Here is an 18,312-nt window from a genome sequence, read left to right as displayed (position 1 = left end):
ACGTTTCATTTCAGTTACGGAAACACTCAAATGGCATGCTGTCGAGACGAAATCGTTTTTTTTTACCAATTAAAACACCGGAAATTTTAAAATTTTATTTTTGGAGATAAAAAAAGCGGAATTCCGCGAATTAGCGGAAAAATCACATCCCTGTATTCTATAATAAACAAGCGTATCGTTTATAGCAGGGGTGTTGAACTCATTTTGGCTCGGGGGCCACGCGGTAGAAAAAACTCGTCACGGGTGCCGGAAGAAAAAATGAATGGCATAAAAACTGTGCCTGGATCTTCCCAATATTAGAAATTATTATTGGGCAGCTCAAATTAGAGGTCTTATTCTCAAGGTTTCTTCATTTTCCTCATGTTGAGGTTTTTGAGGTTTTCCTTGCACTCATGTAGGTTTTAGATCAGGGGATTGTGTAATAATAGTCTGTAGTTTGCATTCATCTGTGGTCTGTGCAGCCCTTTGAGACTTCTTGTGATTAAGGGCGATACAGAAAAACATGACTTGACTCGACTTGACCAGTCAATAACTCTTATAGCAAAATTCCTAACACATAGGTCACCGGGTCCAACTGCAATTCCCAACCAATAATTAATATCATTTCTGTCGGAATACTTCTCCAGAAATGTATTTTCACAGGGAAATTCCAGAAAATATGCATGATATCCGCCACGCTCCCACATTTTCGCCAACATAAATAGGATGCATTCTTATATTTTGAAGGGTATATAGAGGTATCCCATTTTTACTTCCCATTCAAACTCCCTGCTGGTTATTTTGCGTCCCTCTTTCAAAGTTTTCTCCCAATCATCCTCTTTTATCACTACATTAGCTTCTAGTTCCCATTTTTCCTTAACCTCTATTCCATCATGACTGAGATCCATTTGCAGAGCTTTAGTCAAGTGCTAGCTAGCAAATCAAGATAACCTTGACACTTCCAAAATTCCAAGCCGAGAACTTGCTTTTTCTTCTCACAGAGATTGACATTGTGTTCATCCTTATTGTTCATTTATTATACTCGCACGCTACCTAGCGACCAACATTATACACTGCATGTAAATATGTGATTCCTGTCTAAACCGATTCGTTTTCTGTGTTCATATAATCCAATTAGATGTGTAGTTTCTTTCTTATGTTTTACAATAAATGTTCTTCTTTGAGCCATTTCTGGAAGCACGTACCTCCGATGGAAGGGACTAGCAAAAAGTTTCCGACTCAGAGTGTGTTCTTTTCTTCTTTCTACTACAATCTCAAGTTTTAAACTTGACAAAGACCGCTACTCCATGTCCACCCATATTGAATCTTTGTCTCTAGTAATCCACAGAGTAAGTCAAGTCATGTTTATTTGTGACGCTCTTAATCACAAGGAGTCTCAAAGGGCTGCACAGACCACAGATGATTGCAAACTACAGACTATTATTACACAATCCCCTGATCTAAAACCTACATGAGGGCAAGGAAAAACTCAAAAACCTCAACATGAGGAAAATGGAGAAACCTTGAGAATAAGACGTCTAATTTGAGCTGGCCAATAATAATTTCTAATATAGGGAAGATCCAGGCACAGTTTGATACCATTAATTTTTTCGTCCGGCACCCGTGATAAGTTTTTTCTCCCACATGGCCCTCGAGCTAAAATGAGTTTAACACCCCTGCTATAAACGATACGCTTGTTTAATTTTTTTTTTTTTAATTTCAAAATGGTGCTTTTATTCACCTAGTAAATTAATAATAATATAATAATAATAATTTCCTTGTATTGTCATTCTGTGTAACAATGTACACAGAACGAAATGTCGATTGCACCTGACCCGTTGTAGCGAGCCGATGCAGCCGCAGCCGACAGAGGGCGTCGCCGACCACTTTTTAAGTCTTAGGAATGACTCGGCCGGGGCGCGAACCACCGACCTCCCAGTCTCAAAGCGGGCGCCTTACCATCTAGGCTACTGAGCTGGTAAAGATCATAAAGCAGCTGACATTTTTATACCCTGAAACTGTTTTTTAAAATGTATTATTTGCTCTAATAATAAGTTAGAAATTGATAGCTGCAGTTGGTCGATTTCTTGGACTTTTTAAAGAATCCCATAAATGGTTACTACCAATGTTCCCTCTAATTTTCCACGGGTCTGAGCGTTCACACAAAGTCGGCGAGCAACGCTTGAAACAACAGTGAGCAACAGCAATCCCAAGTGTGGCAACTAAGTCAGTACGATAAACAACTGTACACAACATTTTTTAGTGGAAGTACAATGTTGGCAACAAGATTGACTTGGTATAATTGGTAATTATTTAAATGCAAAACAAACTTTTTCTTCTTTTTCCATATTTTTCAATTTTTTAAATTCCTTTAAAAAAATCTCATTGTGTTTATTTTTTCCTAGATGTTACTTTTTTTTGTTCTCTATTTTTTACTTGGTTTCCTTTTCTTTTTTCTGGCTTTTTTCTGATTTTTTCCTCCTTTTTCTCTTCATTTTGTTTCTTTCTTTCTCAGCTTCTCACTACTTTTTCATTTTGGTATTTTTTTCTTTTTTGTTCTATTCCCCCTTCTTTTAAGTCATTTTGTGCATAATTTTACATAATATTCGGTCATATAGGGATGAAAGAAGCAAAAACAACCCGAAGAGCTGTTTAGGACCCGAGAGTTCCTTTTATTGAGCCGAGCCGAAGAAGCCGGTTCTCGAAAAACTCTACTGACTTTACTCAACTTCGTTCTACTTCGACCTTGACTTCAAAATACCGCATTTAGAACACAACGTGAGGGGAACCCGTGTATTTTTACCTTCATGCATTGTAACTTCGACTTAATTCGCTTCTTAATTAGCAATTTCGAGCCCTGATTTTTGTGAGATGGCTAGATTTTCTTGTGCGCAGAAAAGCTCTGGGCGGTGCGCAATTGCGCGCACACGCAGTTTGGATGGAACATTGCGCTGGATAGATTTTCTTGTGCGCTGAGAATGTGCAGGCAGTGCGCGATTTGAGGGAACATTGGTTACTACAACGTACCAATTACCACCCCGGATTAGGGCCGTCCAATTCATACCATGTGGCCCCTGTTTGAAAATGAATTTGAGACCCCAGGAATAAAAGAATGTCAAAACAATCCGTTTCTATCAAAAAATATTCCGCTAAACGGGCTTAGTTAGTTCTAGATGTGGGCTCACATGATAGCAGTAGTAAGACACTCCCCTCAATTCACCAACTTCATGTACAGCCACACGAGCACCCGATAATTCCGTCTCCAGCCACGGCATTCTAGCATCCGGATCCTCATCCGAGAACTGGAGCAGGGACCCTGAAGGGTGCAGTGCGGCCAAACACTGTTTCAGCACCATCCCGGCACTCCTCTTCCCTTCCTTAGACTTCAACAGGGCGTCCGTGGTGCCTTTATCCACAATGAGGTCCACGCTGCTGGGAGCAAAATATTTGTGCAGCTGCATACAGTCCAGTTCCAAAAACACAAGCTGGGAGGAACCGTTCCCAGGTCGGACGGTTCCAGCCCGCACGTGGTCCCGCATGAGTTTTACGGCAACTGCTGAAATGTCCCCGCACGTGACCCGCACCGGAACAGGACAGTTTTGGTAAACAGACGGCCCTAAAGCAGAAGTTCCGCAGCCCATGTCCAGGACTTCAAGCCGGGCTTCAGAACTTGCCTTCTTCTGTAACACAGGCATGATGACGTTTTGCACGGCTTTAAATCCAAAGAACCATTCAAAGTTCTTGAACTTCTTGTTACTGCTTTGGGTGTAGAAACGGTCCCAGGTGCCTTTTTTGTCCATGTTTTCGATCATTTCAGCTAGACAGACGCATGGACATAAGGTCAAAGACAGATAGGTTAGCCTTTGCAGCGCAGTAACATATGAAAAAAAGACATACCCAAAATCATTCGGACTCTAAAGAGACATTATGTATTATTCAGCACCTCCTAGCAAAAGATGTAATCTCATTACCACAAAGTTTATGAAAGTATGAAAGCCACAAAACAGTGTCTGAAAATCGTGACAGTTACCTGACACCAGCCATCACGTTCCCTGCCCCATTTTTCACAACTTGAAACCCAATAAGACGACGAATCGCAAAAGAAAAACAATTGTTGCAAAGTATTAAGGATTGATAATCAGAATATATAACAGAACAACACTATAAAATTAAATATTATAAATCTACTTATAATATTCATTGCATGTATATGACATGGCTGTTTTCCATCTGCCATCAGTATGTACCTGTATTTACTCAGCTTCATTCATGCAATGTTTGCGTTGCGTTGTCTACTACAAGCCACGTGAACTCCTCTTTCCACGGTTGTTTTTCATGTACGTTTACGTTTTATAGCGTCATAAATTTTGTTAGCTTCTTTTGAATCTTTAAATTGGGGCTGAGGTTTTGGCTCGATTTCTAACCACTTATCCACTTTTCATGTGTTCTCTGTGCATCTACTTTGGAAAATGATATGCAAATGCATGACCTAGAAACACTGGGAAAGTCTGGAAGCACGATGTTATTCAATGGAGGCTTCCGATTGGCTGCTGAGTATGCAAATTGCCAAACGAACCAAAATTCCCAAACCGAACGACGATTTTGAAACCAGAATTAAGCAAACGTTTGATTTGAAAAAACATATTTTGCTTCTTTTTTTTTCCTTGAAAAGGTTGGTCGGCCGGCAGCACGGCGGCGCAGTGGTTAGCGCGTGTGCGGCACAGTTCTGAGGTCGTGGGAACCTCCTGCGTGGGTTCAAATCCAGCTACCGGACTTCCTGTGCGGATTTTGCATGTTCTCCCCGTGCTTGCGTGGGTTTCCTCCGGGCACTCCGGTTTCCTCCCACATTCCAAAGACATCCATTTCAGGTGAATTGGCTGGTTCAAATTGTCTCTAGGTGTGACTGAGCGAGTGAGTTGTCTGTCCACGTGTGCCCTGTGATTGGCTGGCAACCAGTTCAGGGTGTCCCCTGCCCACTGCCCGGAGATGGGCACCAGCCCCCCCGCGACCCTAATAAGGATACGCGGTACAGCTAATGAGATGAGATGAGATGAGGTTGTCGGCCACCCATGGGGAGAAGTTGTGTAAGTTGTACGCCCGACGTAAAATATGCACGCCCCAGGCGTCCGGGCAAATGTTATTTCAGACACTGCACAAAAGATGAAATGCCTATTGTAAGTGATAATCAAAATTTCGGAACAAAATTGTTTCCTCCCAGTGATATAGGATCTAGTATCAGTATTATCACACAAACGCCGTTCCCAGTCATTGCCAAGGTCTGGTTTATCTCAGAAGAGCGGGTTGACGCCATACACTGGAAAACAACAGCGACCAGATGATGAAAGTGCTGTATCTGTCACAGTTGCCATGGCGCCCAATTGGCCCCGCCCATGTGGCGCCAGCTGCGGCTCATTAACAGATTGGCTTTCCGTCTTTTTAAGCTCAGTGCGCTCTCTCTTACTTTGTCAGCCCGTCAACAAACTTCTGCCCCGCAAGACGTGGGTTTCGACTCGGTCCTGTCCCTGTTGGTATTTCCTGTACGGTATTGTTCCCGTTTATTTTGTCCTGTTTAATATCGGTTTTCAGTTTAGTTTCCATCTATTTTTGTCCTGTTTATTATTTTCTCCAGTTTTCATTCCCGTCTAGTTTGTCCTGTTTATTTTCGATATCCGGATTTATTATCTGCCCGATATCAACTCGGGCAATTGGAATCGGTCTCAGGTTTCTTGTCTTTCCACACCAGACCGCTGCCTAACGTGCATGACACCCCATTTCCCGTAAAATAAAAGCCTTGTCTGAGAACGTCACGCGTTTGGGTCCTGATCCTGTTCTGTATCTTGACAATATCTGAGTCTGATCAGGTGGCTTCGCCAGCTACTGGTACCCATGGAAAATAGTGCTGTGGCGGAGCAAACTCCTACCCTCCCCCCAAAAATATCACTTGAAGAGGGACGAGCGCTGCCAGGCTCTATTTTCCCAAGACACACCACAGGAAGTGGTGCCCTTATGACACATGTGGTTAAGGGATCTGTGAGTAGTAAAAACAATAATGAGAAAAAAATATATCAATTTGAATATAAGGTAAAAATACATGAACTATCACAAAAACGTTCATTTTTCTAAATACTCATTGATTTAAAAATTATATAGCATGAGGCTCACAGAGAGCCGACATGATGTTCCGCCGTCTTGATGCTACAGCTACCCCCAAAAACCTTGGCTGAGCAGAAAAAACAAGAAGGAAAATGATGCCGTCTCAGTAGATTGTATTCTTCCTTGTGTTTTGCATCACTCATGTTTGGTTGCACTTGACTACACAATACAGCGACATCTAGTGGTCAATTGTTGCAAAGTGTCCTTTTAAATAGAAATACTGTATGTTGTATTTGGTCGGTTCGTTGGTTGGCACCATTTCCTGTGTTGTGTCTTGGGCAAGTGCAGCCTGGGGGCGCCCATCTCTCTCCAGGCCAATGTATATCAGGAAAATTGATATATTTTTACCTTTTAAACAGAGTGGATTCATGTTGTTTTGCATTGAAAATAAATTGTTTTAATGGTAGTAACTACAACAAAAATGGGAAATTTTATTCAAAATAATAACTCAAGTTGATTTAAAAAGAAAAATACGATGTCAGTTTCTCTGAACAACCCAAAAATTTGGTAATTTTGTTTGAAAATAATTTTGAATACAAAAGAATATATTTCATTAAATTTGTTTAACAGAAGAAGGAAACAACACAGGAGCGATAGTGTATCGATTAATGCTGCATTTGTTGGAATTCGGAATTTTATGACTTTACACTCAAACGAGCGGGAGAGAAGGTGAATGACAAGTCTTTAAGGTTAAAACCTTCTTTATAATTTTATCAAAAGGTTATTTAAAATAAGATATTTCACAACAGATTTGGTGCTGACAGCATCGACCAGAACTATACACCATCTATCGGATTAAACAATTTCCATAGTTTACGTAAATTTGCTTCGAATTTTTTTAGGTCGGGAACAGCAAGAAAAAACGAAGGGTATAATTCCAATTTTCATCTGCTTTTAAATGCAGCATAAAACCGAAATTGAAAACTATCCTCAACTGCTAGCTAGTAAACGTAGGATAGCACAAAGTGTCGTAACAACACCGAAATCCATAGAACAACTTAACAAATTAATCCAATACGGCGTACATACATGTAAAAGAAGAGTGAAGTCTTATACACGCTGAAAATATCCTGGAACTTGCCAAAATTGACTTTGAGAATGGAGCCATTGCTGCTAGCAGCCTGAGCTTCAAAGCTGGTGCAACGCGAGGGGCTTACTCGGACTTAAAACCTCGACGGACTACAAAATCTGCCATTTTTGTTTTGGGCAACCGGTCGGCGCTTCATTTTTAGTTGGGGCACGAAATAGACGATCTTTGTCGCATTTATTGGGACGAAATTGACCTTTGTGACGATGTATGAGCAGGTTGGGCACATCATCGTTTAACCCTTGGGTTTATTTTCACATATTTTGTCTTGTCGTGATTTTAATGAGTTATGATTAAAGACAAGTCAAGTCATGTTTATTTGTATAGCCCTTAATCACAAAGAGTCTCAAAGGGCTGCACAGATCAAATACTTGCAAACTACAGACTATTATGACACCATCCCCTGTTCTAAAGAGCAAATAATACACATATATTGTCAACGTAAAATATAGGTTATGGATATGCCACCATGTCGCGCATCTATGATTTTCAGACCTTTAATATGTGAAGTATTTAGATGGTCTTTAGAAATCTCTTTTCCGCATGCGTTGAATCTTCTTATTAAAGACACGTGGTAAGCTTTCTCTCCTGGCTTTGATCTCCAGCAAAACTAACATAAAATGCGACAGAAACAAAATGAAAATCAATCAAAACAGCTTGCCAACATCATTTTTGCCGTTCCATGTGTTCCGTTACTCCCCAAGCCTGCACAAAATGTAGTAATTTTATTCATATTTAGTTTCTTTTGTCTTTTATTAGCATATTTGGTATTGGAGTAATCCAAAAGTAATTGAAAGTAATCCAGTTAAAGTAACCCTACCCAACCCTGATAAAAGAAGACCATAAAGTCATGGGCTGAATGGGTAGAACTATATGGAATAATCTGTTGCCTTGTTAGCAATTCTACAGTGTCAAAAAGGATTTGGGGGTTATTCTTTTGTGCCGCAATCACCTTCGAAAAATAGGCTGGATTTGCAGAGGCAAGGGCTGCTTTATACTTTACAAGCTGTCACACCAGGTTTGACGGAAAACCTCAAGCTTGGTAGCGCGCAGTTTTCTTTCAGATTTCCTGCAGTCTTGTTTAAGCCATCTAGTTTCATCAGTAAACCAAGGCCTGCGTCTTTTAGGTCCTGATTTAAAACTAAAGGGCGCTACGGAATCCAGCACACTAGCCAGGGTAGCATTAAACTCATTCATGTGTGAGTCAATAGAGCCTTTATATAAAGGAAAGACAAAACATTGAGGGGGAAAACTACAGATGGCATAAAAAAAGCATATATCTAGGTCCACCTGAACATTTTGAGTGGTTAAAAGAAAAAAAAAATTGAAATGACACACAAAGGTTCCCAAACCCAGATGTTGCATAAAAATGGCACAAGTAAAAAAAGGCCTGTTTCAAAATGCTAACTCAAACCACGAAAAAAGAAGCGTTTATTCGAGCGCGACTAAAATCATGCATGTATTTACATGCACAATAAGGAGCTCGACAGAGGCTGTGTTGCTGATACAAGCCAGAAGATGGTGTCAGCGAATAGAAAAGTTCCAAGAAAAGCATCCTTAAAACCCACATGACAACACCGAAAAAAATAACATGTAAATCCCTTTAATAAATTTCAAATGAAACGCAGTGTAACAAAGGAAAAGAATCCAACATAGCAAGTAGATAACATTTACAACCACAAAAGAAACCTGTACAATTCTAAATGCCTGGAGTCATTTCTATATCCTCAAACATGTTTTTTGCAATAATTGCTGATAACTGGGGCGGGGGTGACCATGAATTGTAGTTTTTGTTAAAGACGCATGAGTTTTATCTCACGCTTCGTCCGCGTGCCTGCAGGTGGAGGGTATCGTTGGGGGTGGGGGGGTCGTCCCTATTTATAGAGAATGTCGTAATGTCCCGGTCTATAGAGGAGGAAGATGCGCGGGTCGCCACCTTCTGGGAAGACGTGATGATTGACAGTCCCGCCCTCACCTCTGTCCATGTACTCTACGAGGATGGATAAGTTCAGGGCTTGAGCTAAGGCGATGATGTGAATGTGATCGCTTTCTTTCGACATTGGCTCCACCTCCTACGGAAGGAAAACGAGGGGTTACAAGGCGTCGTTATTTAAGACAGTGTTTCTCAACTGGTGGGTCGTGGTCAAAAAGTGGGTCGCCTGGAATTAAAACTAGCGGTCGGGTTGCGCAAAAACATAAAAGTACTGAACTGTGAATTGAATCAGTCGGAATATATTACTGATCACAAACGGAAATCGAACCCAGATCACGGCGAGGGGGGGGGGGATTTTTAAGGGGTATTGTTCTATCTTCGTTATTCATTATCCATTATCGGTTATCGGTCAGTTCATACTACGCTACAAAGCCTAGAAGCCGGGACACTTACTCTCAGCCAAAAGGCCAAGCTAAGGTCCTAGCCCTAAAGCCTTGCTGCGATCATCGCGTATGCTATGCTCTCTGCATCAGCATAACGTACACAGTTCAAAACCATGCCAATACACAGAGTCCCTGGCTTTTAGTCCATGCTCCCTGGGACTGAGTGATTGTGACTTCATAGATAGTGCACAACTTTCGAGTCGGCTCCCATGATTTTATCTGCTAGGCCACTAGGGACACAGATGACACATAAAGAGACAGTGGGTTTTATCTCATGATGGCACTATTTGCAGTCACGTTATTAAATTTTTGATGTTATTATTGGGCTGGGCTGAGAGTCTTTTCAGGCATTCAACCAGTTTGTGATACATAAAACTATGAAATACAGTGTTGTATCACCGACTCAAAGTCTTTACAAAGAACACTAGATTCTGAACTGCAAGAAGAGAAAGGCATTGTGGGAAGTAATTTGGTAGTTCTGAAAAACATAAGCGCACAACTACACGCATTTAAAACATTTGTCACTTACACTGCTTAAATCAAGCGGAGAAAAAAGTGAACCAAAGTTATACTGATTTTTCAATACCTTCTGTTTTCTCATTTCTCAAACACAGGAGTCTCCGGCGTGGTGCCCCCTAAGGACAGCCGAGGTGCATGCGGACCTGTTCTAAAAATAGCTCACCAGTGCTGGGTCATTTTCATTTTCTAGTAAAATCTATTTTGGGGGGTTGACTGAGTCTATTAAACCCAAATTCCATAATTACCAGGTCATAACATAGTAACAACGAGTGTTGGGCACATTAATTTAAAAAGGTGACTAGTTATAGTTACTTACCCCTTCAAAAAAAACTGAGTTAAATTACTCTATAGTAAAAGTAACTTGTTACCAGGGAAAGTAACAATTTTCGTTACTTTAAAAAGAAGTTGTTATATGTCAAAGAACTTGACATTTTCTGAGCAAATACGAAACACCGTGGTCACGTCCCAAACTGCATTTAGGTTGTTTTTGTTGCTTTAATCCTTACATTAACAATTATTAAGTGACATTATGTATGGAATGGCTTAAAAAGGAGGAAAAATAAAGAAAAAATAGGGTAAAAAAAAACAAGAGAAAATACAAGGACAAAGAGAGAAAAGATAAAAAAGGAATCATCTTTGCTTTTTCATACAAACAGATTAACACAGGGAATTTAATTGAAATATTTATGAATCCATAAAAAATATCAAATGAAAAACAAATGAAACCTTTTTCATGTTCAACAGACTCAAAGTCAATAACACAGAACCCACCCATGAATGTATATTGGCCAATCACAAGAGAAAAAAAGCGTCTCGGGGGGAACAGGCTGTTGATTGGTGGGAAGCCTGTTGCCTTCGTTCACTTCCAAGACCCGTTTTTGTTCGCAAATGACACAAGGGTTGTTAATAATAAGGCTCACATTTTTTGCAAATCGGCTTTTCTTTCGGCGCATTAATACTAAATTTGAAATCGCTATCCAAATACATGGTAGACGCTTTTTTGAATGGGGACATCATTCGAATAAATGTGACGTAAACAACTTGGAGAATTGGCCGATCCAAATTGTACCTTGGTGTGAAAGAGCAAGTGAGTTGTCACGGTAACAGAGGGAAATTTTTGATTACCCCATTACTGAAAACAATATCGCTGTTACGTAACGGCATTATTTATAACAACGCTATTCCCTACACCAGTAATAACACAAGTTGTCATGTTAGAAATGCATATCAATCTGGGTGGCCTTAGCGCTAATTAGTAACAAAAAGAAGCTCTCAGCTTGAAAAAGGTTAAGGACCCCTGCTCTAACGCATCTGATATCGTGACAGATAGTAATTGATAATCAGATAAGAATGAACGCCTTTTCACGCAACCTAGTGCTCTAGTGGACAGGATCTGGCGCTCCACCCGCTGCAATCCAGGTTCAATTCCTGTTGCATCCAAAGATATGCAACTGTGAAAAATGATTTATGTCCCAAGCAGCATGGTGGTTGGGATGCAGTGCGCTTAGGGGCCGGTCACACAGACATTTGCGGCTGAATCACGGCTAAAATTTTGCGTTTTTTTTTTTGCCTGTGGTTGCCCGGGATGGAAAATGCGCAAAATTTGAAAACCCGCCGTTCGTCTGTGGTATGGCCGGAAAAAAGACGCCGGCGACTGTTCCGCTTCCTCATCGCGTCATTTCTGCGTCATTTTCTCGTGTGGACCACGGGTATAAAAGCTCCCGAGCCGGTGTTGTGCCCAAATCCGACTCCTACGCAACACCCCCCCCCCGCCCCCCCACCCTCGCGTGAACGCGCATTCTGCTGCGATCGCTTTTGGCCTTTTCATCCGCATTAACAAACGCATTTTGTAGAATACGATCGCACTTTATTGTTTAAATAAACGCGTTATATAGACTAGGATCTCCCAATTATTATAATTAGCTCGCTTTATTGTTTTAATAAGCGTTTAATATAGAATACGATCGCTTCTGATGAAGGCGCAGCAGAATGCGCGTTCACGCGAGGGGGGAAGGATTTACCGTTCGATTACGTTCACAACAAAAATAAAGACGGAATGGATTATGTTGTATTACATTCCCAACGATTGCAAGACGAAGTGAATTTGGTTATGTGTTCGCCATTACATTTCCTATAAGTGAGATAAAACGAGGTATAAATAGAAGCGAGGAAATGCAAATCTCGGCAGGAATGTATTTATCGGGCTGTAGAATTCATAAACGCTCTAGACACAGTCCCGTGAATATCAAGATTTCAAGCTATGGCATCATATTTATTTTATTATCTTGAAAAGAAATGTCAAGAAATAAATATGGGTTAAGACGAGATCACTACGCTGACGGGGAGGGGTTTATTGAGGGTAATTGTTTTATCTATTTTTCTAAATATTTATTATCGATCAGTTCATCTCACGTTACAAAGCCTAGGAGCCGGGACTCTTACTCTCGGCCAAAAGGGGTTTTGGGGTTTTTAAGGGTTATTGTTCTATCTTCGTTATTCATTATCCATTATCTGTTATCGGTCAGTTCATAATACGCTACAAAGCTTAGGAGCCGGGACACTTACTCTCAGCCAAAAGGCCAAGCTAAGGTCCTAGCCCTAAAGCCTTGCTGCGATCATTGCGAATGCACCGTTCCCGGAGGTACTGCAATACCGGACCGATGCGTGGAGTGGACAGAGCAAGCTCTTATTCCATCTCCAAAATGCAAAAATCAAAGATCATGGCAAGAGGTACGGCCAAAAGCCAAGCTAAGGACCTAGCAACAGGCCAAGTTAAGTACCTAGCATCAAAGCCTTGCTACGACCATTGATAATGCACCGAAAGATTTATTCGAAATGAAGAGAAACTACGCTGACGGTGATCCATGTTCACCCCCTTGACGTCACGAGCACAATGGTGTGCTCGGCAAATCGCGCTGTATATACGCGGAGAAAGGCGTTTGACTGTCACACGCGTAACACGCTAATTTCACGTAATAACACCGCGATACAGGCGCAGAACATGCTATTACCATGCTCCGCCCACGATTACCCGCTGAAATTTCCCGTCCTACCCATGTGTAACTACGCCCTGGCCGCGGCCAGAGCACGTCGTTCCGCGTCATTACCTCGTGTTGACCACGTGTGCGGCACGCGGTTTAACACGTGCTCAAACTTTTGAGCAGCTCAAAAGTTTTGAACGCGGCCAACCACGTGAAAATTTCCGACCGCGAGTAAAGCACTGCTCTATCTCGTCTATATGGCGGTCTCAAAACGACCATCAGCGCCCAACGACATCTGCTTCACGGCCAGAAGTTTACGGCCGCGGTCCAGGCTCGATAAACTCGTGAAAGGCTGAGTCCACGCGCTCTCAAGAATTGAACAGCGCAAAATTTTCTCGCGCTGCCACACGCGCGCGAATTTCCGACCTCGTGTTATGCACTGCCGTAACTCGTCTGAATGGCGATCTCAATGCGTCCTATAGCGTCCGCCTCAAAGTCAGAAATTTCTGGCCGTGATTCAGCCGCAAATGTCTGTGTGACCGGCCCCTTACCTTTGCTATCCTGTTTGAATCCCATTTCCACCATTGTTATGCAATTACCGTCAGTGATAACATTAATCGAGTGATAATTGCAAAAATATGGTTTCACATTTTCAATTTTGTCCGCAGATAAAGCGCATCTTCAAACTTCTCGCCAATTTGGGGTTTCCAGGTGCGCCTCATAGTATGGAAACTAGGATATGTGAAGTAGTTCTAGTTATACTTGTCTTTTTTAAGTATTTGCTTCTATATCTGGTTTAAGCTGAATAATCCTTTCATTTAATACTTTTGGGAGGTGGAAGATTTTCTTGATTTGGGTTCTGGCTTGTAATTAGGGTGGGACAGTTGGTCCTTGAATCAGACCAGTTGAGAACCATCGGTTTAAGACACATTTCCTCAAGGCGAGGTTTGAGATATACCTGTTGGCAAAATTCCTTGACCGAGCGTCCCCCTTCGATGAAGTGCTGGAAGAAACCGTTCTCCCTCTGCAGGTAGCCTGACGTGAGAAGCCTCAAATACACCACCACGTAGTCTGAAACGTTCTGATCGTTGAAGGATCTCAGCAGCTCATTCAAGGACGGCTGCTTCTCGCACAACTCGATCAGGTCCATGAACTAAGGGCACAGTCGGGAACGTGAGCGGGAACGTTTAGAACCTGAGACAAATGCGTTCTCAAACTCACCGTGTGATGGAAGTCCTCTATGGTGAACTCAGTGAATCCCTCGTTCACCAGGTCTAGTTTGCTTTGTGCCGCCACTGCTTTGAACCTGGACAAAGAATAAACGATGCCTGAGCCCTGGTTGTGATTATTAAAGGTTTTGCTGTGTCCTTACAACGTTGAAGTTTAAATATTTTCTCTATTAACTCATTGAATGTGTCATAAAGTATACATTTGTTTTCAGAAGCATTGTCCCTGAGTTCCAAAACGTATAAATATTTTGCCCCGCGACCCTAATGAGGATAAGCGGTACGGCTAATGAGATGAGATGAGATAAATATTTTGTTTTATTAAAAAAAAAAATCTCTCTCTCTCTCTCTCTCTCTCTCTCTCTCTCTCTCTCTCTCTCTCTCTCTCTCTCTCTCTCTCTCTCTCTCTCTCTCTCTCTCTCTCTCTCTCTCTCTCTCTCTCTCTCTCTCTCTCTCTCTCTCTATATATATATATATGTGTGTATCAAGCCTTTGGGAATGATTTCAGCATTAAAAAAAATCCAATAGATGAAAGGTGTGCCTTAGATCAGATCTTTTTCCACACATCGAGGTAGCCCGTTATCCTGCCTTCTGTATTCAGTGAATGAAAGGGTGTAGGTGGCCCCATATGATTCAGATTCAGATATACTTTATTGTCATTCTAGTACACGAGTATACAGAACGAAATGTCTATACATCTGGCCCGCACAGTTTCCTTAAATGTACAGATATAAATAAAATGTTGTATTGAGTTAGACTATTGAAGTACTAATGATATACTAAATAATTATGGCTATGTATAGTATTATACATTAGTGCAAAGAGTGCAAGAGTAGCAGCTAACCAGATGTGCAAAATGGGCAGTCAGGTAAACAAGTCACTGTACAGTAACAATAACACTGTGTGTAACAATAACACAAAATGGCGAGTAGGCGTAGTGAAGCAATGTGGTGGGAGTCGCGAGGCATAGACAAATGTTCAGTTAACTCTTTAACAGGGTTTTTATCTTTACAAGAAAACAAAACCCCCCAAAAAAAGAAAAAGCACATTTAGAGTTAAATAAAATAGTAATCATGGGGATTTTCTGTTTTTTTAACAACACGGGGGCATGTCATTTTGACTCGAGGATAACAGTTAAGTGCTCACAAAAAAACAAAACTAGCACAGAACTTGAACTTTTCTTTAAAAAGCGAAAATCGCATGAAAATAGTTACCCCCCCAAAAATCGTGCAGCCCTACTAAGTCCCACAGTCATGGTCTGATCAGAGGGTAGACGTTCCGTGCATGTCCACAGGAAAGCAGTTGCCATGGTGACTGAAATCGCATGATCAATTAACTAGAGACATCAGGTGCTGAACAGTTTTTGCAACGTTTATGCATCGTTCATGCATCAGTTCAGTGTTCTTGCAATAAAATGTTATTTTGAAAGCAAAGTGCCATTGCGTTAATGGAAAGTGTTGTTTTGTTATTGGAGGTATCACATATGCAAAGATGAAAATCACAAAAGTGAAAGTTGTGTTTGAAATACATCCTTTTACAAAAAGCCATTTTTCTCAGACGTTTTCTTGAAATCGAGTATTTTCAAGACGCTTATCAATGTTCAACTATTGTTTACTAAACAATAGTAGAAGCTAAGAAAGATGAGGTTGTATATGCCTATATGGCTACAAAACTAAATTTTTCTCTAGGCCTTCAGAAATGAGTCAAAATTGCATAAAATTGGCTGGCACCAGCTCCCCCAAATGGAAAAAAACGTCTGTCTAGAAACGGGGCCTCAAACTCATTTTAACTCGAGGGGCGCACGATAGAACAAACATTCTCTCGGGGGCCGGACTAGTAGATTAGAGAGAAAGAATAAGACGACAGAAAGAAATAAGAGAAAGAGAGGGAGAGAAAGAGAGAGAGAGAAAAATAAGAGAGAGAGAGAAAGAGAGAGAAGGAGACAGAGAGATTGAGAGAGAGAAAAGAGAAAGAACGTGAGAAACAAAAGAGAGAGAAATAGTGAGGGAGGGGGAAAGAAAGAAATCCAAAGAGAAAGAGAAAATAGGAGGAGAGAAAGGGAGAAGGGGGGAAAGAGAGAACGAAAAAGCAAGAGAGAGAGTAAGAGAAAGAGAAAAGAGAGAGCAAAAGAAAAATGAAGAGAGCAAAAGAAGGTAAAAAGACACAGAGAGAGAAAGTGAAAGAGAAACAAAAAACAAAAAGAAACACAGAGAGTGTGAGAAAAAAGGGGGGAAAGGGAGAGATAGAGAGCGAGAAAGAAATACAAATACAGCATCTTTGTGAGAGGCACCTGGCTTAGGCAACATCAAGTGAAAATATTTCAACTTGCAGCTCATTTTTCTTTTGCGCTTCTCTGAGCATTGTCTCGCGGGCTGGATTCAATCCCTTAGTGGGCCTGATCCGGACCGCGGGCCGGATCAGGACACACCTGGTCTAGAATGAGTTAAGATCTCTCTCACCTTTGTAGTTCTTTGCTGTCGTCTAGTAGAGACTCGAGATGCGCAAAGCCGAACGCTCTGTAGAAACAGTTTCCATCTGGTCTTGTCTTGCGGATGTATGAATATTTTTTGTACAAGTCCTAAGACAAAGCAGAAAAAAACTCTGTCATGGATGTAAAGCATATCAAATCGATGTTTCACAGACTTTGATCTTGAGCTGGTAAACTATGTCTTCTTCAGAGTATTCGGTCTGCAGCACTGACAGCTCCTTTCTTTCCGATACTAAAGGGTTACTGTTGGCGATCTAAAAATGAAATAACAATATTTAAATTCAAAACGCAGTTTTAAAGGGAAAAAGGAATCTCACCTCTTGTTGAATTCTGTCCTGCTGTGCAATTATGGCCTCATCATAAGCCAGGCAGTTCTCTCCTAATAATGACAGCAGATTTAAACCTTTTTCATGGCCACATTTAAGCACTTTTAAAGAACTTTCAAAGCCAATTGTCCAATTTCTCCAGTACTATTAAAAGAATATATCCAGAGCCAAAATATATCCGCAATTTCCATAAGCAATTTTAATTGTGAGTGTGCATTTATCAAGACATTTTTGGATCTTGAGTTAATCACAAATATTTATAATATCTCCCTATTTAAGTGTTGGGTAAACAGTAGGAAGTTCTTCCCATTCCAACTTACCTCCGGGAAACCCTACCTAAATGTTTTGCATTGGCCTATAATAAATGTCCATAATTGATCATGATAACAATACTTGCACTCATGCATATTTCTTGCACCTTTCCTATAGAGTGATGACGCTTCATAAGGCAATGCCATACAAACTAATGTCAACTGCCGTTAATCACGAGAGAAGATATGCAGCAACAGAGCGAAGGCACCAGAGAGCAGTGTTGGCATCATTGTTAAGCAGACTTCTTGAGAAACATGTCAACAATTACAAGCATTTACAGGCAGTTCAAAAAAATATTCAAGTACTTATCAATCCTTGAAAACCTATTAAAATTCCAGCATTTCCAAAGCTTTCAAGCACCCGTTCAAACCCTGTATTGAGAATGACGTGACGTAAAAGGTTAACCATAACGTCACCATGTAAAAATACAAAACACCTCGCTTCCTACTTCTTGTCTATCAGTTATCATATCGCCTTTACAACAATTTTATGCCTAAAATACACTTCGTCTGCAAGTCGCGTGATTAATAGCCAAACAAGGGATTTCTTTGTGCACCAATGTTAGCATTAGCCAACAAGCTATGCCCTCTTTATTTGGCCGCTGCGTGTCAACCGCTTCGTCCCTCCGAATGACACCGGGCCGAACAGAACTGCTCAAGTTCGAAGTGGCTTAAAGCTTCAGAACCGAACTGACTCGTTTCGTGATGCATTGGTGGGCTGGCACTTTGTTTTTTTTTCTCACCCTCCATCTCCCCCTGTGATGCTTCGCGTTGCTCCTCCGCCATTTTAGCAGTCCAGATCTGTTTCCTGTTTTTTGTCACATAACTTTATTGCTTATTGACAAACGTACAAAACAGTGACGCGC

General features: G+C 41.1%; 2 protein-coding genes and 1 pseudogene across 2 annotated transcripts; all 3 read right to left on the bottom strand.

Moving 5' to 3' along the window:
* Positions 1-1,675: 1,675 nt before the first annotated feature.
* Positions 1,676-7,312, bottom strand: cskmt (citrate synthase lysine methyltransferase). Its single transcript, XM_088347561.1, has 2 exons — positions 7,162-7,312; positions 1,676-3,796 (listed from the first exon to the last, which is right to left on the bottom strand). The coding sequence occupies exons 1-2, from the start codon at positions 7,238-7,240 to the stop codon at positions 3,129-3,131; spliced, it is 747 nt and encodes a 248-aa protein (XP_088203687.1). The 5' UTR covers positions 7,241-7,312; the 3' UTR covers positions 1,676-3,128.
* A 1,494-nt stretch (positions 7,313-8,806) lies between these two features.
* otub1b (OTU deubiquitinase, ubiquitin aldehyde binding 1b) lies at positions 8,807-18,312 on the bottom strand. Its single transcript, XM_088346736.1, has 7 exons — positions 18,190-18,312; positions 17,127-17,188; positions 16,965-17,063; positions 16,781-16,899; positions 14,317-14,401; positions 14,054-14,248; positions 8,807-9,291 (listed from the first exon to the last, which is right to left on the bottom strand). The coding sequence occupies exons 1-7, from the start codon at positions 18,230-18,232 to the stop codon at positions 9,094-9,096; spliced, it is 801 nt and encodes a 266-aa protein (XP_088202862.1). The 5' UTR covers positions 18,233-18,312; the 3' UTR covers positions 8,807-9,093.
* LOC148356419 (U2 spliceosomal RNA) lies at positions 12,734-12,866 on the bottom strand (annotated as a pseudogene).

The sequence above is a fragment of the Urocampus carinirostris genome, chromosome 11 (genome assembly GCF_059441175.1).
Source record: "Urocampus carinirostris isolate Australia breed hairy pipefish chromosome 11, RoL_Ucar_1.0, whole genome shotgun sequence".
Taxonomy (NCBI): domain Eukaryota; kingdom Metazoa; phylum Chordata; class Actinopteri; order Syngnathiformes; family Syngnathidae; genus Urocampus; species Urocampus carinirostris.
This window is presented reverse-complemented; position numbering and strand designations above follow the sequence as displayed.